Genomic DNA, 20696 nt, shown 5'->3' on the forward strand with positions numbered 1-20696 from the left:
TCAAAATATGCCGCCCCAGCGTAACAGTATACTGGAAAAAGGTGATCTCTGTGGCCTCAAGGGATGCATAAGGATCATGCCACTCGTACTCGCCAGGGTCCCACTGTAGCCGGGCCAAGGGGCGCACTGCATATGCCCATATGCGCCAATCCGGGAGCACATCTGCAGGGTCTGGGTCAATATGCCTCCACCTCCACTCTCTGAAGTCGGCCCTCATCCTGAATCTCATAGTAGAGGCATCTGCCATCTTCAGTGCAAGCTCTGACAGCAATGAGGATCTCCAACTGTGTAACGGCTCCCATCCACCGTGGGGCCACTAGCTCGAGAGGCGTGAACCACTCCTCTGTGAGTGCCTCCTGAATGTCATCCCTCATAATCAACCCCCCTCTGAAGTGACTTAGCCTCTCCACCTGGATCCCCTCTGGGAGACTGCAAAAGGCTTGCCAGTCTCCAAAGCTACGTGCTGGGCCTGCCGCCAAAGGTCCCCAGGCTAGACGAGGCCGAGAACCCAGCATATGACCCTGCTCTGTGCGAACCGCTGGGCTCCAGATGAGCGGCTGTCTGGCCCGCTCCTCAACACAAGGAGGAGGTCTCTGAGAGAGCCTCGGTCTCAGCAGCTCCCAAGCTCTCAGGATGCTCAAAGCAAATCTGTCCTCCCATCCTCTACTGAGGCCTGTCCTCCTCATCTCTATGAAGATCCATCGAATCTCTGGTGCCCAAGTGCCCCCTGCTGGGGGAGCCCGAGCCTGCAGCCGCTGCAAAAGAAGCTCTTTCCAAGGCTCAGCGCCTAGAAGCAGCCCCCGAACAATAAGCTTCCCCAATAAGGCTCTACTCTGATCGACTGGATCTATAATGCCCAAGCCTCCCTGGGCCAGCGGAAGTGTAATAACTGCCCAAGCAACCTTTGCCCGAGCTGGCTGACCGTCCCGCCCGGACCAAAGAAAGTTCCTGATTAGCCTCTGTACCTGGCTGATGCAAGAGCTCGAGAAGATCCGGCAAGACGTAATGTACCACATGGTCGCTAAAAGCACCTGATTTGCCACCACCACCCTCCCAGCCAAGGATAGCCGAGCTGTACTCCAATACAAAAGCTTCTTCCGAATGCTCAGAAGAAGCGGGGCAATCTGCTGCTCAGGTGACAAATCTAGTCCAATCTGGCATCCCAAATATCGCACTGCTGTGCCAGGAGGAATCCATCTAAAACCGGGGTCTGGGCTCCATGCCGGAGTGGGAGCGCTATTGATCCAAAAGGCCACTGTCTTGCGCCAATCGATCAATGCTCCCGAAGCTGCACTAAAAACCTGGAGTGACTGCTCTGCGCGAAGAAGATTGGCCTCTTGGCCATGCAAAAATAAGCCCGTGTAGTCAGCAAACTCAGCATCGAGCAGGTCCTCCCTTGGACTGGGAGCTGGAGTCCTCTCAAACCAACCTCCTCTGCCGTCAAATACATGCTCATAGCCTCAGCAAAGAAGAGAAATAGAAACGGGGCGAGAGGACACCCCTGTCGGACTGATCTGGTCAGCTCAAAACTCGGCCCCCGTTCTCCTGCAATCAATACCTGGCTACGAGCTGTGGAATACAGAGCCGCCACCCCTCTAATCCAACCTGGCTCAAAGCCCAGGCGAAGCATAGTGCCCTCTAAGAAACCCCAATCGACTCTATCGTATGCCTTCTCAAAATCGAGAAGCATCACGACCAAGTCCTCACCAAGAAATCTAGCTCGGGCCGTCGCCTCCCAGAAGGTGAAAATGTTGTCAAGGATACTACGCTCCTTGACGAATCCTGTCTGGGTAGCATGAATCAACTCCCCCAGGAAGGGCTGGATCCTCAAACTCAAGGCCTTTGCTAAGACCTTGTAGACAGTGTTGAGGATCGTAATAGGTCTCCAATGTCGAATATCATCTGATACTCCCTCCCCCTTGGGGATAAGAAAGATCAAGCCCTCTGAAAAGCTCTGTGGCATCACCCTAGTGTCCCAAACATACTGAAAGCCCCTGCGGAGGCTTGGCTCCAAAAGGTCCCAATAGCGCAAAAAAAGGCAGGTGTCAATCCGTCCTCCCCTGGGCAACTATGGCGTGGCAGGACCCTTAAGGCCTCAGCAAGCTCAACCTCTGAAAGAGGCTCACCGAGAACTGAACACATACGATCTGTGACCCTCCTTTGCACATGGGCCCACACAGTCTGTCTGCAAGCTCCGCAGAAAGCAGGTCTCTATAGAACCCAGTGGCAATGGCTTTGATCTCCCCGGGCTCAGTAGCTACCGATCCGTCCGGCCTCCCAAGCTGACGGACTCCTGCTCGAGCATGGCGGGGTCCAGTGATCTCAAAAAACTCCCCTGTCACTCTATCACCAAGCTGCGTCCACTGAGAGGCCTGGCGACGATAGTAAAACTCATGTCTCTGCTCCTCTGCCTCTCTAACCTCCTGGCGTGCCTGGCTCAGCTGGGACGCCACCCACTCACATGCAGGCTGCTGCTCCTGAAGGCGCTGAAGCGAAGCAAGGCTGCATCTCAGCCGATGCTCCCGCTCGCGAGTCTCTCTCAGCCGTGTCAAAGCTGCAGCGTGCAGAAAAGAGCTAAGCTCGATGAGTCCCTGGGCACACTGGCCTGCTGCATCCTGGTCAGAGCATTGACTGTCATGCCAGATCCTCTCAATGTCCTCAGCGAGACTAGGATCTGTAAGTACCCTCTCTGGGATCCTCAACTGCAGGCTGGGCTCCCTTGTCCTCTCCTCAAGTGTCAAAATAACTGGCGCATGGTCTGAAAATGAGGTGCCAGCGAGAATGCCAACGGAGCCCCCTCGCTCCCCTAACCAGTCGCCTACATAAAAGTGATCAATCCGTGATAGATTAGTCCCTCCCTACCGGCGATCCGATCGAGAGAAACTAAGATTGTCTTGAGAGCGAGAGAAGGCCCCATGCTGCCATGCATCAGTGATCCTCAGTGACATGCAAAATCGCTCCCAAGCTGCAAGCTCCGTGCCGTGCACTGTAACATGACTGCCTCCCACCCTATCGGCCGGGTCCTCAAGCATGTTGAAGTCTCCCCTGACACACCAATGTGCGGCCTCTGGCAATGCATCCGTAACTTGGGTCCAGACCTCTGCTCTGGCACTAGCATGGTTGGGCGCATAGACGTTGAGCACGCCCAAGAGCTCATCATGCATCCTCAGAATGACATATTGTGCTCTACCAGGCACAATGATCCCTTGATCCACAATGGCCTGCCGCCATACATCTGCAATGACCATGCATACTCCTCCTTGTCCACCCAAAGGGCCCAACCCTGCAGACCAAACGGTGTCCCATCTACCAGGCATCACCGAACCATATCTCCGGATCCTGCCCTCACCCAAGTGGTGCTCTTGCATCATCAAAATATCAATACTGCCACCAACCAGGCATCTCTGCAGCTCCTGCCTCAAGCAACCACGATAGCGTATATAATGTGCTCCGCCAAGGCCTTGTACATTCCATGAGATGATCCTCATGGATGACCTGCTGAGGTGGATGCTGTCTCAGCCGTACGGCGGGCCTTCGCCAGCGGCTTGGATGGAGATAGTCCCCATCCGAGCGGCTACGAATCTGCCCACCCGGTGTGCTGCAAGAATCACGGATCAGGCGCCACTGGCTGTGTCCCATGGCGATGCCTCTCGCTCAGACAGAGCAACCTCGTGTATGCATACATATCCAGGGTCGCGTGCTAAGTCTGCCACTATGCGAACGACAAATGACGAATCCCTGAGGCATCCACACTCCCGGGATCCAAGAAAAAATGAGCCAACTCCCATAGTCGGCCTATCACATCTGTCACCTCCAGATCGCTCACATGGTGGGAAAACTCAACTGCCTGAGTCTTCAAAGTGCTAAGAGCGAGCTCCAGAGTCCACTCCTGGTCGCATGGGCTATAGAGAGGGAACGAGAAGGCCACCGCTGAATCAAGTGCCTTCTCCCCGCGGGCTAGAGGTATCACTACATGAACTCGGATGGGTGCTGGCTCATGGGGGCCCTCTGCTCCGAAAAGCCGTGTGGAGGAGTAATCAAAAGCCTCCGAGCGTTGTCTAGTACCGAGGCGACTCAACCGACTGCGGATAGATGATATCCGTGAAGCCCGAATCGGCATGGTAAGTCTCCTCTGCTGTGCTCGATCAAGATCGGTGCTCAGAGCCCTCCGGACTGCAGGTGAACGCCAGGGGACTGCCAGGGCCTCCCGGGGAGCTGAGGCGGGCCGGGGGGGAAGGAGGGGGGGGGCGAGGGGGGTGGAGAAGGAGCCGCTGCCGAAGCCGGAGCGGGGACGGGAGGCGGCAAAGGTGGAATCGAGGCGGTAGGGGGGGATGGGGGTGGGGGGGGTGAAGGAGGGGGTGCTGGCATCTCCTGGTCCTCAGTCGTCGCAGGGGTCTCCTCCTGTAGGGAAGCAAAGCTGTTCCTCACGGGAACCCAGTGATGCTGAGACTGTGGCTGCTGCTGCATCGATCTCTGGGCGTGTTGCTGTGGCTGTCTCCCTCGACGGCGCCCCTGTCCAGGCTGCCACTCCGAGGTCTCTGTAGCCTGAGCAGGTGTCCCGGAGGCTGCCTGTCGAGCCGCATCGGGCCTGTTGCGGTGAGGGTCGGGGTCTCTTGCGAGGACAGGCCTTGGCCAGATGGCCGACCTGCCTGCAAATAAAGCACTGGTTCGGGAGCCCCGAGAACTCCACTCTCTGATCAATCCATCCCCCCCCCCTATCCTAGGTAGCTGAATGACCTTCGGAAGGGAGGAGATGTCGGGAACCAAAACTCTGACTGAAGGTAGCCCAGCTGCTCTGGCCACCACTGAAGCTACTGTGGGGCCAGTCTCTAGCACTGAACCCACCAATGCTCCTAGCCTAGAAAGGAGCGGCAGGTGCCAGGTACTCACGGCGGAGTCCAGGGAAGCAAGCTGTAACATGGAAAAGGCGCTCTCCCTGCTCGGCCGCTGCTGGGTCAAAGCCATGTTGCCAAGGTCTGAAGAATGCCCGAGCACCCCTGATGTCTAGGGGACTCATGGCTAGGACCTTGGCTGTTGGGTTTTATGCTGTGTATGCACCCAGAGGAGTGCTAGTGATCATCAGTAGGTTACTGGGGCACTTTTTACTTCAGTTAGTGGAGGTTTTTTCCCCCAGTTTAGTTCAGTTTCACTTATATGCAGTTTATAAGTGTTTTGGTCCACCCGGCACATTTATGGCCGGACATGTGAACACTTATCCTTTAGGGTCACTATCATGTGGCTATTGTACTTGATTTTTCTATCATTGAAGTATACAACAGTCGTGTTCACTCCTCCTCCTAGGTTTCCACGCTTGCTTGCTTGAACCTGTGTAAACCCTAACCCTAACCCTTGAGTGCCTTCAATTGGTATCAGAGCCATTGAAGCTTTGCCTTTGCCCATTGCTGTACACATTCACTTTCATCATCTGCCCGTACATCTGCCCGTACCAGTCCGCCGTACTGCAGCTTCCGTACCTGAGCGCCGCCGTACTGCAGCTTCTGTTCCTGTCAACGTCGCCGTATTGTAGCCTCCGTACCTGACAGCGCCGCCGTACTGCAGCCTCCGTGCCTGTAAGCGCCGACTGTCACCTGCCTGCGCCAACTGTACAAGACAGCGCAGTACTGTACTGCACTTGTCAGCGCCTGTACCAATTGTGCTTGGTCGCCTTCAGTCTGCCTTCAGCCCGTACATCTGTGCGCCGCTTGCATTGCCTTCAGTGACTGTACCTGCCCGTACAGTCAAGCGCAGCCACCGTACAGTCAAGCGCAGCCATCCTGACGTGTACCTGCTCACACCTTCTGTATTTGGCGACTGTACCTTCTGTGCGCATTCTGTACCTGTTGTGTACCTGTTCGCACTGTTCAGTACAGTGCTCCGTACAGTACCAGCTGAGTACATTTGCCGTACAGTCATCTTTACCTGCACAGTACAACAGTCTACGAATCTGCACACTACAATCAACTCATACCTATTGAAATCTCAGCTGGTAAGCATTACAAGTTTTGAGTTTTGGGCATTTTTATTTTCTCTGTGAAAATATACAGGCACAACAGGCAGATTTTCTAGCAAGAAAATATACAGGTTTTTTGCACAGTTAGGGTGCAGCAAATTTGGGCATTTTTGGGGCATTTTGGCATTGTGTACGCCATTTGCTGCTCTACTCAGTCATTGGTGCATTGAGCTGCACATTCAGAGGATTGAGAGTGCAGGCAGATTTGGGTGAACTGTATTCAGTGGAGTACAGTTGTTATCAGGGTTTCTGCTATTGGGTTTTTTGGTAAACAGGTACAACATTGTGCGTAAAGCATAATGGCAAATCAACAGCAAAGTGATGTATTCACATATTTGTCTAAGGAAGACAAATTGGATGCACGAACTACTCCTTGTGGAGTTTTATGCTGAAAAATGTGCTTGTGGCAAAAGGTCTTTGGGATTTTGTTAGTGGTGATGAACCACGTCCAGGTCCATTGGCTCCAGAGACTCCTCCCCAAGGGGGTGCTCGTGGACGAGGACAACAGGTACAGGCTCCAGGACAGCTATTGCCTGTTCAGAGAACAAATGCTCAAAAGACATGGGATGCCAGGGATGCACAAGCTTTGTCACTCATTGCATTGTCAGTTCAGAGGTCCATTATACCTCATATTCGTTCAGCTGGCTCTTCACAGAATGCATGGGTGACTTTGGAGCAGATGTATGCTGCTCGTAATGAGGCTAGGATCTCATTTTTGAAAAGAGAGCTGGAAAATCAGAAAATGAATGAAGGAGATGACATGTCTAGCCACTTAAACAAGCTGCAGGATTTGAGAGAGCAACTCATCAATGTGGATGAGATTATTCCTGAGACACAGCTTGTGTCCACCATCTTGCACTCTTTGCCAAGATCTTACTTGGCTTTCCATACCTCTTTGAACCTCAGCATGAGGAATGCTGTTGAACCCCTCAAGTATCAGGAACTTGTTGCTCTCTTACTACAAGAGGAGCAAATGAGGAAGAATATGAATATGAACACAAATGCTGAACAAGCATTTACTACAGGTCAAAAGGGGAAAGGAAAAACTCAGCCAAAGAGTGCAAACCAAAATTCAGGTGATGGTGGTTCTTCACAGGATACCAAGAAAGGTGATGGAAAGCCCAAGAAGAAGGGCAAATGTCATTACTGTAAGAAGCCAGGTCACTACATCACGGAATGTAGGAAGAGGATTGCCAAAAAGAAGGCAAAGGAAGCTGGGATGTCAGTTAATGATACTTCTAAAGCTCCTCCAGATACTGCTTCTTTTGTTGAGGACAGGGATTACTGTTTTTATACATGCAGCTATGATGCCTCTTGGTCTTCACAGGCACTCAGTTTGACAGAGCATGCATGTACTTGGTATTTTGATAGTGGTGCCTCAAAGCATATCACATCTCGCAGGGATTTGTTTAGTCATGTTGGCCTTGCCCCTGTTGGCAAAACTGTTCAGTGTGCCAACAATGCTTCATATCCAGTTTGTGGCATTGGGGAGATTCAGCTTACAGCCATTGATGGCTCCATTCTCCGCCTTACAGATGCCTTATATGTACCAGGGATAAAGAAGAATTTGTTGTCCATCTCTTCTTTAGCACATTGTGGAATGCAGGTCTACTTTGATGATGATAAATGCATGGTCAGAGACAAAGCAAATGCCTTGACCTTGATGCTTACTGGTACAGGTTTTCCTTCCCACGTGATCAGGCTCTAAGAGCAACTGCAAGGTTGCAACTTATGATCTTTGTGGTCCCATGCAGACGAAGTCATTAGGTGGTTGCTTTTATTTTGCAACATTTATTGATGACTTCTCTCGTATATGCTGGGTGTATCCTTTGACACAGAAATCACAGGTATATGATGCATTTTTGGCCTTTGTAGCACTTGCTGAGACAGAGTCAGGATGCAAGGTGAAGACTCTCCGTTCTGACCGAGGGGGGGAATATATGTCACATGTGCTGAATTCCTTTCTTGGGAGTAGAGGTATAAAACATCAGTATACTACTCCTTACACTCCGCAGCAGAATGGGGTTGCAGAAAGGAAAAATCGGTCACTCATGGAGATGGCCAGATGTATGCTAAAGGCAAAAAGACTACCACATATCTTTTGGGTGGAAGCAGTAATGTGTGCTTGTCATATTTTGAATCGATGTCCCACAAAGGCATTGGTTTCTATTACTCTTTTTGAGGCTTGGCATGGCCGCAAGCCTTCTGTATCGCATTTTCGTATCTTTGGGTGTCTTGCATATGCACACATACCCAAAGAGTTGAGGAGGAAGCTTGATGATAAAGCCACAAAATGCATTTTTGTTGGGTATAGCCGTGAGAGCAAGGGCTACAGATTATATGACCCACTATCCAGGAAGATATTCATCAGTCGGGATGTGATTTTTGATGAAAAATCAGAATTATCCATGGCTGGTTATGAGGCAAATCAGGCTGAAAATGATGTGTTTGAAGGTCTACTACCCATGGAGTTTCATTCCACAGTTGGTGATCCAACTCATGAGGGTACTGGACAGCCAGCAAATGATGTAGGTGGTGCAGAAATTCAGCAGCCAAATGAGCCAGAAGCTGAACCAAATATGGGACAGCAGGCACCACAGGTTAGACATATACCTAGATGGTATTTGAGGACATTACAGGACAGCCATTTGGAGGGTCCTCTTGCTGGTCGTACTCGTAGGGAGACAAGGACCAATGAGCATGCACACATCATGGATTTGAATCTGGTTATGGCAGCCAGTTTACAGGATGATGATGAGCCTGATTCATTTGTGGATGCACGAGATAATGTGCATTGGAACAAAGCCATGCAGGATGAGATTGATTCTATTAAAAAGAATCAAACATGGGATTTGGTTGATCTGCCCAAAGGCAAGAAAGCCATTGGTACTAAATGGGTCGATAAGTTGAAAAGACATGCAGATGGATCCATTGACAGGTACAAAGCCCGTCTAGTTGCAAAGGGCTATGCACAGAAGAAGGGCATTGATTATGAGGAAACATTTGCTCCTACATCCCGTATGTCGACACTTAGGTGTGTCATTGCATTGGCTGCACATCGTGGTTGGGTTGTTCACCAGTTGGACATAAAGACTGCATTCCTACATGGGGACCTCGAGGAGGAAGTTTATGTATTTCAGCCCATGGGATTTGCAGAACATGGTCATGAGGGGAAAGTATGCAGGCTGAAAAAGGCCTTGTATGGTTTGAAACAAGCTCCACGAGCTTGGTATGCAAAAATAGATGCTTTTCTACTCACTCAGGGATTTGTGAACAGTCCATCAGAGGCCACTTTGTATGTGAAGAAAGAAGAGACAGATCTGCTGGTCATCAGTCTTTATGTGGATGATCTCTTGCTCATGGGATCAAATGATGACAAAATTGCAGCTTTTAAGGAGATACTGCAACACACATTTGACATGTTTGACTTGGGCCTTGTACATTACTATTTGGGCATACAGTTTGTGCAGGATAACAGAGGCATTGGGTTGTTGCAATCACGTTATGTTGCTAAACTTCTGGAGAAGTTTAAATTTCAGGATTGCAAGCCTATTAGTACTCCTATGGAGCCTGGGATGAAACTGTCACTACAAGATGACAGTGTTTCCTTTGATGCCACTACATATGCTCAGGCTGTTGGGTGCCTCATTTACTTGTGTAATACAAGGCCAGATATTCAGTATGCAGTCTCTCAGTTGAGCAGATTCATGCACAGCCCACGGTTGTCACATTGGCAAGCTGTGAAGCGTGTATTCCGTTATTTGCAGGGTACCTTGTCTCTTGGGTTGCTTTATCCTGAGGGGGGTGACATGCAGTTACATGCTTACAGTGATTCAGATTGGGCTGGTGACTTTGATACCAGACATTCCACTAGTGGAAATTGTTTCTTCCTTGGCGCTTCATGCATTTCTTGGCTAAGCAAGAAACAGACCACAGTGGCCACTTCGTCTTGTGAGGCAGAGTACAGAGCAGCCTACACTACTACTGTTGAGTGTGTTTGGCTGCGTCGTCTTATGACTGATATGGATATTTCAGTGGAGGAGCCTACACCTATCTATAGTGATAGTCAGAGTGCCATTGCTGTGGCCAGGAATCCTGTGTTTCATGCATACAGATCAGAATGTGGCAGACATCTTCACCAAGGCATTACCACGTCCGAAATTTGAAGCATTCCGCAATGCTTTGAATTTGTTTCCTTTTGGTGGATGATGTACAGTGATCACATATCACTCCAGGGGGGTTTGTTGGGTTTTATGCTGTGTATGCACCCAGAGGAGTGCTAGTGATCATCAGTAGGTTACTGGGGCACTTTTTACTTTAGTTAGTGGAGGTTTTTTCCCCCAGTTTAGTTCAGTTTCACTTATATGCAGTTTATAAGTGTTTTGGTCCACCCGGCACATTTATGGCCGGACATGTGAACACTTATCCTTTAGGCCCTAGGGTCACTATCATGTGGCTATTGTACTTGATTTTTCTATCATTGAAGTATACAACAGTCGTGTTCACTCCTCCTCCTAGGTTTCCACGCTTGCTTGCTTGAACCTGTGTAAACCCTAACCCTAACTCTTGAGTGCCTTCACTGGCCACGCTCTGGGCGGTCTCAAACTCAATCTGGTAGTGACCATGGCCCAGTAGCTGAACGTCCAGGATCTTGCCCACATCTGCAAGAAGGCGGGCCTGGAGAAGATCTCGGATCTCCCCTCTGCTGGGGCGAGTGCCGACTATACGACAGATGGTGGAGTGTGCTTGGAGGCGTTCCACCTCTGCGGCGAGGCTCGCTTCCTCTTCTGGCGAAAGAGAAAGCCTGATGGGGGTATCGTCAGGGGCGTGCGAGGGGGCTGCGGGAGAGTCCCTCTGAGGTGGGGCGGGAGGAGCCTCCATCAGTGTCTGAAGCTAAGTTGAAGGCGGAGCGAAAGCGGAGAGTCCTGCAAGAGCCGAGCTGCACACAAAGGACGGAGAGGGAAGGCGGAAGGCAAAAAGAAAAAAAAAAGGGAGACCCCAGGGGACGGAGAAATCAGAAAAAAAAGGAGGTAAGATGGCAAAGACAAAAAGCCCCTAGGGGGAGGCGGAAACAGCGCGAAACAAAGGGCGGAGGGGAAGATAAGGCGAGGCGGCGAAAGGGGGGGCGGGGCGCTGAAGAAAGACGGGAGGGCGCGAAGGAGAGGGGCGGCGGGCGATGCAGCGCTGGGGCGCGCAGGACAGCCAGGCAGGGGAGGGGGGGCCAACGTGAGTGCAGGCGGGGGGGAGGGGGGGGAGCAGACGCGATGGCGGGAGAGGGGGGAAAGCGTGCAGTCAGCACGAGTAGGGGGGGGGAGCGTGAGCTTCAGCGAGCATTAGTTTACTCTTCAGTCACCAACTCTTCTTACTGACTTAGTTGGACATTTGTATTAGGCTTGGTAGAGTTGGTAACCAACTCACCAACATTAGACACTATAAATAGGAGTCTAGGCTTTAGCCATATTCATTCATTGATCATCATTGAGGCATTGAGAGCTTAGGAGTAGTGCAACCATTGGGTATTTCTATTTAGCATCGTATATATTTCATGTTGGTAATACATGGTAGATTAGGTCATTTGAACATGGGTTTATGTAATTGCCCCAAAAAGGGTTGATTACAATCTTGACACACACTTAAAACTATCAATATTACTGAACAAGATAAAATGGCACAAAATTAAATATGATGACAAAGCTGCAATAGGGCCAGAAACGGCCGACCCCCGTGTAATATGATTGTATTATCAAGGATTCCTCAAGATACAAGCTTCGTGGGCATCACATGTCAGGTTTCCAATGACATTCATGCAATGAAAACTTTTTGCAAGCATTTTTTGTTGAAGTTGGGGTTGATTCAACAACTTGTGTTGTGAAGAACCTCACTCCCCAATCCCCAGTGTCTTGCCACAATCAGCAACGCTCCACTAGCATTGAGTATCTCTATTTAGCCTTGCATATATTTCATGTTGGTAATACATGGTAGATTAGGTCATCTCTCTACGGTGTATTGAGCATTACGAAGAAACAGTTTGAAAATGGGCTTAAGTCTCTAATTAGGTGCTAATCGTAATCAATCAATTCATACACATGCTTCCGCAGGCACCCATGTTAGAACAGCATGAACCAGTTGGTCACAAACTAAGGAAATAAACATAAGGTCTGCAAGCTTGAATCACTTTCCATAAAAGAGAATAAGCGTGTTTATTCTCCATGCCTACTCCCCATGCAAATTTTCAAACATCAAAATGCCCAATTCTCTCTTACTGCACACTCTCAAATGCATTTTGTCCTCCCTGGTCTCAATTGTTGAACTATTTTATGTATAGGGTTGTCTAGTATTGCAAGGGTTGGGGCTTGAAGTTTCAGCAAGTTTTGAAATTTTCCTCGTAGCAGTCATGCTTTTAGTTTAGACTCAAAAGCTGCTTCGCTGATGCAGTTATAATGTTTATATTGTACAGGGAATTGCGATTGGAAGTGATACTGATTTAGCCAAAGAGACTGGAATGCTTGAACTGAGTTCTTCTGGAAAAGAGTCAGAAACATCTGAAGATATCATTCGAAAAGATGAATCTTCCTTTGTGGCAGATCTGAATGCTCTTGTATCACGTTCTTTGCCATCGATTGCTAATGCAAGCTCAAAGCTAGATATGGCATCTGTTTTTGGTGCAGCAAGTTCGAAACGCATCCTCAAAATAGGTAGGTGAGAGCACACAGGATTTATAGATTGCAGCTTAGCCAGACAGGTGAAGTTTAAGCTCATTTGCGGCTGGATCTGGATCTGTAGGGGATCGGGTCAAGTTTATTGGTCCCAATGTTGCGAGTGTTGCTTTTCAGAATTACGTGTGCAGGTGGACACCTTTATCTTTTCTGCTGTGATTAAAATTGTGATGCCATTACATTTTGAGGAATTGTTGATAAGGTGAAGTTTTTTTTTTCCTTTCCTAATGGTATATGCCGCTTATATCTGCTTGTTTCCCACAATGCCTTCAAGACATATCAATTTCGCAACAGAAAATTGCATATTCACCTGGAGGAGATTTCAAGCTCATGGAGTTAGGGGGAGAAAGGAAGGAAATTATAGTGTCATTTGCAGACGTGGGCACTAATTGGTTTGCCTATAGGAAGAGAGAATAAAAGGCCTATAGCCCATTAGGAAGGGAGAACAAAAGCCTCTTTTGTGAGAGCCTTGACTTAGAGGCAATACCAGTGTGAGTGGGAATGCACAAGATAGTTGTAGGATGCACTAGCGTGGGGCAGGAAACAAGGTAGTAGACAAAGACCAGTGAGGTTCAACCACCAGAGCGGCCAGCAGGGTTTGGGTGGACAACAGGAGCGTGACAAAACCTGAAGCAGTTAGCTGGGCAAACAGTGCAAAAAAGCTGTTGGTTGGCCATCGGGAGCAACAGTAGACTGCCTGTAAAATAATGTAGTGTGATTACACTTATAGGTAGGCAACAATTGTGGTGTTGCAGCCCCGCCTAATGGTATATCATTGTTGTGTACAGCCGGGGTCCTTCCATTGGTGCCCGAGGGAAGGTTCTCCTTACATTTGACGAAAATCCTGGCAAAGTTGGAGTTCGATTCGATAAAGCTGTTGCTGACGGTAACAATCTAGGAGGACTTAGTGAGGATGACCATGGTTTCTTCTGCAATGGTTAGTATCTGCTGCACTTGTAAGCTAGGCTAATTATTGCAATGGAGAAGTCTATGGCATGTTATCTGCACCCAACAACCATCACATTTGCTGCTCACTAACCACTCTTCCCCAATCAGCAAGTGAGCTTCGATTGGAGGGAGCTTACAGTGAAGATTTGGAGAAGCTTGTGACAGATGTGCTCTTTGAGGTGAGGCATACAGCACAAGATTTTGGCAATCACGTTGGTGTGCATAGATTTCAATTTCTGGCTATGGTTGGAGAGTGGGTGAGCTTGGATGGATCTCCAAGATTGTCTGCTCGTGAAATTTATATATGTAAACACCCTTATACTGGTTAATCTTCCAGGTTGTGGCAACAGAGAATAAAAAAGGCCCATGTATACTTTTTGTCAAAGATGTAGAGAAGTCAATTATTGGAAACTTCGAGTACCATGCAGCCTTCAAGAGCAAGCTGGAGAAGCTAGAGGGTGGAACTGTTGTCATTGGTTCGCATACTTTGTCTGACAACCGCAAGGAAAAGGCATGCCACAACCTCTCACTAAGTTTAAAGTGTATTAATGCTTCCCTCTCCAGAGGGCTTTCATTCCGTGCTTCTTGTTTACTCCTGAATGATTATTTGATGCGATTTGCAGTCTCATCCAGGTGGTCTCGTGTTCACTAAATTTGGAAGCAATCAAACAACACTTCTTGATCTTGCATTTCCGGTAGTACAACAACTGCCTTTATTTGTGTTGCTGTTTATAGACCATGCCAAGTTATTTAAACTGATTGCGTTTATGTGGATGTCATGCAGGACAATTTCGGAAGGCTTCACGAACGAAGCAAGGAAGTACCCAAAGCATCAAAAATGCTGTCTAAACTTTTCCCCAACAAGGTTTCTGTGCAGCTTCCTCAGGTACTAATTAGTGGCTAGGGTTTATTAATCATGGTCCATATGTTTTCATCTGTGTCTTTTAACAAAAATCTCATACGTTCCATTTAATGTCTGCTCAGGATGAAAATCTTCTATCTGAATGGAAGCGTCAACTGGAACGGGATGTAGATACTTTAAAATCCAAGGCTAATATGGTCCAGCTGCGATCAGTATGAATCTGGTCCCTCTATATTCCATTGTTCGCAATGAGAATGATCAAGTGATTCACAGGTTTAATAGCATTGCAGTTGCTGAACATGTTTATTTTGTTTTCATAGTATTTCTGCTTCCAAAGTATCCATGGAATCTTTTTCATACCCAATGATACGGTCTTTACAAGTTCATACGGACTGAATAGCTGGGATGCCCACAAGTTTAAACAAAAGAATTCTACCCAAAAGACAAATGCCTATCAATAAAGAGGTCACGTAGGCAGAACTTGCATGAAGAGAGAGCTTCACGCGAGTCATGGTTTATGTTCACATTCCATACACAATGAATTCTGTACATCCATGCTTTTTTATGAGGGTAAGAAGAAGAAAGCAAGCTAAGAAGAGTACTCTTCTTAGATGGCTTGGTGATGTAACTTGATGTTGAGGTGCATATAGCTGATGAGTAGGGAATCTGCTGTAACTGGGATTGCTCTTATAATATAATTCACTTCTCTCTCTCTCTCTCTCTCTCTCTCTCTCAGATACACGACCTGCCACAGGAGACGACTGCCCCGCCACTTTAGTTTCTCTATCTGACAGCACCCCATGAGAGAGATACTGAGATGAGCAGATTACACCAGTCTTATGCTAGTTGTAGATATTATACACTTTTGTTGTACCTCAATAGGAGTATTTTCCTTTCATAGCTGTTTAGGACTTTTTTAGTCCTTTTTGTCTTACTTTTTTTGATGAGACACCATCAGCTGTGTACTATGTTTTGGTCTCATAGGCCACTTTGGCCTTTCGGAGACGTTAATATATCTTTCTTTCTTTCTTTCTTTCTCAGAAAGAAAAAGAAAAAAGCATCTACATCCATGCTACCAGCCAATCATTTTGGTATCATGATAAAAAAAACGCTGCAATGAAAATGGCCACACCATCAAAATGGATGTTTCCAATAAATCATCCTTGTCCATGTGTAAGGTACCCGGCAGCTCTAGTACAGCTTGATCTGGTCCATTTAGTATGGCGTTTCCCTGATTGAGATGATCCTCTGTCATGTGGGCCCACTGTACTTGCGTGGCACTGTGACATGACAGTACCAGAAAGTGCAAGTTTTGGGTTTGTGATGTGAACAATGCATCTTGTGAGCCCCAGTCTAGCGACGACAGACGGCCAGTTGCCATCAGGGTTTAGTCCAGGCAGTTGTATGTGTGCAAAGCCTGCAGACCACTTGAAGTTGACATTTGTACAGATGTCTTGGCAGCTTATGAGGTCGGCAAGAATTCAGCCAACACACAAGATGCCCAGGCCATGCAAGAAGTCAGCCCACAGGCAAGATGCCCAAGTCAGGTCGGCAGGCAACCCAGCCCTTCAGGGATGGATCTGGGCACGTTTGGACAGGTCTGGAGCGGTGGGCAGGTCGGGCAGAAGCAGGTCAGCCAGTTAGCAGGTCTGGAGCGGTGGGGCATGATTTGCCCTGTCAATAGGCCAAGCCTTTCCCTTCAGTCATCTGATCCCCAGAGTAGGGACAAATCAGCACCTAACGTGGCATCAATCTAAGACAATTAACACTGAGCATAGGCAAGCATTTTGCTGCAGACCTTGCTAAACAGGGTATTTCAGAGCCCTGCTCAGAAGAAAGTTGTGGCAAAGAACTGTTTAGAGCAGCAAGGTCCAGCCTATTGTTCAGTCTGGATACAGTGGTTTATGTTCAGCTAACCAGAGAATATATCTTCAGGTCAAGGATAAAGATCTGCGTTGTACATACTTCAATTTATATTAGTGTCCGGTTTTTTTTGAACTCTGACGTAGAAGTTAGACGCTGGCCTTATACAGTAATGTTTCCATGGTCCTTTGAAACGCTTATGGTCCCAGTCTTGATGTTTTCTAGTTTAGGTAGCATAACCATATCTTTATGGATTTCAATAAGCTTCATCTGCTGGTTTGTCTACAAAAGACCAAAGGGGGTCTGTGAGACCATACGTGTTACAATGTGTCCATGTAGCGTCAAAAATCATGAAAACATGATAAAAACATCCCACAAGAGCTGAGACAAGCAACAACAGCCTTGGAACTGCCACTACAATAATACAATGTGAGGGTATCCAAGTGGGTCCTCGACATCTATGTCTATATAGAGGCTCCCCACTGCCTGTGGGGAGGGGCACTCTTGTATCTCCGGAGGATCTCTTGGATCTGAAGCTGTTGGGTGGAGCATCTCCTTGAACAGGTGGGTATCGGTTTTCTAGCTCGTTGCACCTGAATTGCTCATTCTAGGGAGACACCTTTTAGGTGGGGTGGCATCTCTGGCACATGTGCTGTTGGTGTGCACTGTGGTGCGTCGAGTAGGGGCATCTGGATCAAGGCTATCTCGTGGTCTTCGATGAGGCCATCCATCCTGGGTTGGATGAAAGAAACTCATGATGGTGGGCTGTGAAGTATTTGGGTCTGCCTGTATGTCTTTCTGTGGTGTCACAAGTCAATCAGGTGGAGTCCCATGAATTGCTCGTCTGGGGAATCAATGACCCGAGACAATGGCCCAAACCCCTCCCTGAAGGGGCAATGAAACCTCATATTGTGTTCTCTCTGGTAGTGTCCTTTGCTCCGAGTCTCCACCCTTATGGTGTCCCATCATCAAGTTTAGCGCCGGGGGGCTGCCGGGGGGATGTCATGTGCATCTGTTACGACCCTGTGTTTTTCCCTCTGGACAACAAGCAGGTGGGCACGGGCACGGGATGGACAGTGTGAACAGGTATCAGTTTGGATATGAAAAGGAAACCCATATGTGTGGCCAGCCCAAGCGTGAAAGGGGACACAAAGGATTTTAAAGGTTATAAGGTTTTAAAACCTTTGATGATAAAAATATATATAATTTTTTTTTGAAGGCATGTGTTTTGCTTTTGGCGTTTTTGAGAAAGCGGAATCGCATCTTTAAAAAGGGGCGAAGGATGGCGGAATCGTATGCAGGTCTCCATGTGGATTCTGGAGCGAAGTCGTGTGGTCGTGGTGAGGTACGTATGGGCGCCGCTGCGCACATGGGCTACAGCCAGGCAGGCGCTTCTGCGTTATGCATAATGTATTAAGCTCATTATAAATTATGCATAATGCATTAAGCTTATTGCATTATGAATATTTATTATATAATATGCATCATGTATTAAGCTTTTTACATCATGCATATGCTTAATACATTAATGCTTGTAACATTATGCATAATTCATTAAGCATATTCTTAATGCATGACACTTAATGCATTAATACTTATTACATTATGTATTATGCATTATGCATAATGCTTTAAGCATATACTTTAAGTTTAATACATAATGCATAATGTTGAAGCATGGGCTACAGCCAGGCAGGCGCTGCTGCGCGCATGGGCTACTCCCAGGCGGGAGGCTCTTTGTAGCATGGGCGTCAGGCTGCACGTATGAGTGATCAGGCGGCTGTGCAATGGGCGACCAGATGGGCTACAGTCAGCTACGGGCGCCAGGTGGGCTGCAGCCAGTCGGGCAGCCAGGCGGGTGTCAGGTGGGAGGCTCTCTATGCCAGGTGGCTGCACGTATGGGCTTCAGCCAGGAACGGGCGCCAGGCGGGAGACTCTCTACAGGCAGTCGGGCAGCCAGGAGGACTGGAGGCCTCTCTGTGCTGGTCCTCGAGCAAGTACAGCTGATCTGGATCTCACTAAGGACATCCTGTGTCTATGGAGCTCTAGAAGAAAAAGTCCTAGGCATCGCTGATCCGGGAAGTCCATGATCTTGGAAAGTGGTGCGAATCTAGCTCGAAAGAGGCAATGAAATCTCCCCCGAATCTCATAGTACACGGGGCATCGGCATATGTAATGGTCCTCTGTCTCGGGCTCTGTGTGACAGAGCCAGCATATCCTGTCCTCTGGTGCGGCCACCCTAGGCCCATATCTGGCGGTCTCCACTCTCAGCTGGTGAGACGAGGTGCGGATCTGGCCGATCGCACATCTCACCCCAAAGGAAAGGTGTATGTCCATGTAGCGTGGACGGATGATGAACCCATCCTCTGTCAGGCATAGGAGGTGATCTCTGTAGAAGGCCATCTTTGTCCCCAGTGGACGACTAGGTGAACTCCATGTCCTCTGAGTATCCAGTCTGACAATGTTCTTCTTGATAACCTTGTTCTGCTCTGTGCGGCTGAGAGCAAATGATGGGGCCTCTATGCTGTACTGGAAGGGGGGGAGTGCCTCCATCTGCATACCGTGCATGCCAAACCAAGTGCCTACGTGTGCATACCAGCACTATGTATCTCCCTCAAGTGTCAACTGTCTCGAGGACTCCAGGGCTAGCCGGGGGTATCTATCAAGTGGAAGCTCCCATAGCCTATGCGAGTATGTCACTGTCTGGAGTAGAGCCTCTGTCACTATCAGTGCAGCCCCCATCTCTACGTGCACAATCTCATGTGGCACTGATGGTTTACTCCTAATCATGGGTGAGATCATCGCCACTAGGGGCCTCTCCATCAGTTTCCACCCATCATATACCTCCTCTGTATCTGTCTCGGCCGGCTCTCCTTTGTCTCCTCCTATGGTATAAGCTAGGACCCCAGATGGGGGCACCATACAGTGGTGCAGGTGTAACTAGAGTATCAAATAGCCACAGCTTCGTCCTCGGCTCTTGAAACTGTATCTGTGAGCATTGCCTCTCTAGCGAGCCAAGGGTTGCATATCCCCTCATCAATCTAGCGTCGGCCGCCTTCCGCATCAAGAATTGAGGTCCAGCAAAAGTGATCCCAAGGTATACATACGAGGTAACATACTCCACAGGCTCTCCACTGTATGTAAACTGTACTGCAGATCTACTTGTCCACTGTGAGGAGGTGTTAAAGATCACGACCTTAGTCTTTCCAAGGTTCACAGTAAGGTCCCGGTCCTCACAAAAGACCTGTAATGCATCCAAATGCCTCTGCAGTCCCTCTGGTGAATCAGAAATAAGAACAATATCATCTGCATACAAGAGGATCGGTATCAGGACTCTTGCCAAATGTGCTCCTGGTCCTCCCTGTTTGTCTATGTAATCTGAGATCTCGTCAATGTATAGACCAAATAGAGTAGGAGACAAGGGGCAGCCCTGCTTCACCCCGATAGTGCTGTGTATGATCTCTGAGTCACCTCCTGGAGCCCTTACTCTGCCTGTGATTGACTCATAGAGTGTAATGATCCCCCAGAGCATCTTTGCTGGCACTCCCATATCGTGCAGTCTCCTCATCAGTCTGGCCCGTGGGACAGTATCAAAAGCTTTGCGGAAATCCACAAAGCAACAGTATATCCATTGCCCGTGAGCTCCCCTCCTCAATGATCCCCCATAGTGTAAAGATATGATCTAGTGTGGAGTGCCCTCTCCTAAAGCCTGCCTGCGTTGGTGCTCTGAGTCTCTGCTCCTCGGACCATCTACTAAGCTCATGCTCCAAAATCGAACCATAAATCTTGGCCAAGGTGTGACCAATCATGATAGTCCTATAGTTGTTGGGGTCCATGGGGTCACCTGCTTTCAAGATAGGTACAATAGTATTCGATGACCAGCTCACGGGGAAGCCTTCACATAAAGCCCTGTTAAACATGTGAACTAGTAAAGGGGCTAGCGTGTCTCTAGCATGGGAGAAATGCTCGGTGAGGAGTCCATCATGATCCTGTGCTCTCCCAGTCTGCATCCTGTCAATAGCATCTCTCACCATGCTGAGGTGAAAGAAGGAAGAGTGTGGGGGATGAGGTTCGGGTGGATGGGGGAGAGGTGGTTGCTCGGGGACATGGTAGAGAGAGGTGGCATAGGTGTGCCAGGTGCTGGGTGAAGTAATCGGAGTTGGAAGGCGATGATCCTGGAAGATCCTCCAGGCCTCCTTACGGTCCCTTCCAAGAAATAGCTGGGATAGCTCCTGCTCAAGCCTTGCTAGGTAGGCTCTCTTCTTTCTCCGTGTGAGACGTCGAAAGATCACTCGCG

General features: G+C 48.6%; 1 protein-coding gene across 1 annotated transcript in view; it reads left to right on the forward strand.

The window, feature by feature from the left end:
• Positions 1 to 20696, forward strand: part of LOC147631030 (uncharacterized) — a 76770-nt gene that overhangs the window by 42702 nt on the left and 13372 nt on the right. Inside the window, exons 9-16 of the mRNA XM_086809133.1 lie at positions 12468 to 12705; positions 12794 to 12857; positions 13515 to 13663; positions 13783 to 13853; positions 14012 to 14185; positions 14298 to 14369; positions 14459 to 14560; positions 14659 to 14748. Coding sequence (XP_086665259.1) covers positions 12468 to 12705; positions 12794 to 12857; positions 13515 to 13663; positions 13783 to 13853; positions 14012 to 14185; positions 14298 to 14369; positions 14459 to 14560; positions 14659 to 14748 — 960 coding nt within the window. The remainder of the gene's footprint in view (positions 1 to 12467; positions 12706 to 12793; positions 12858 to 13514; positions 13664 to 13782; positions 13854 to 14011; positions 14186 to 14297; positions 14370 to 14458; positions 14561 to 14658; positions 14749 to 20696) is intronic.

Source organism: Cibotium barometz, chromosome 15 (genome assembly GCF_041138505.1).
Source record: "Cibotium barometz isolate CiBa-2024 chromosome 15, ASM4113850v1, whole genome shotgun sequence".
Lineage (NCBI taxonomy): Eukaryota > Viridiplantae > Streptophyta > Polypodiopsida > Cyatheales > Cibotiaceae > Cibotium > Cibotium barometz.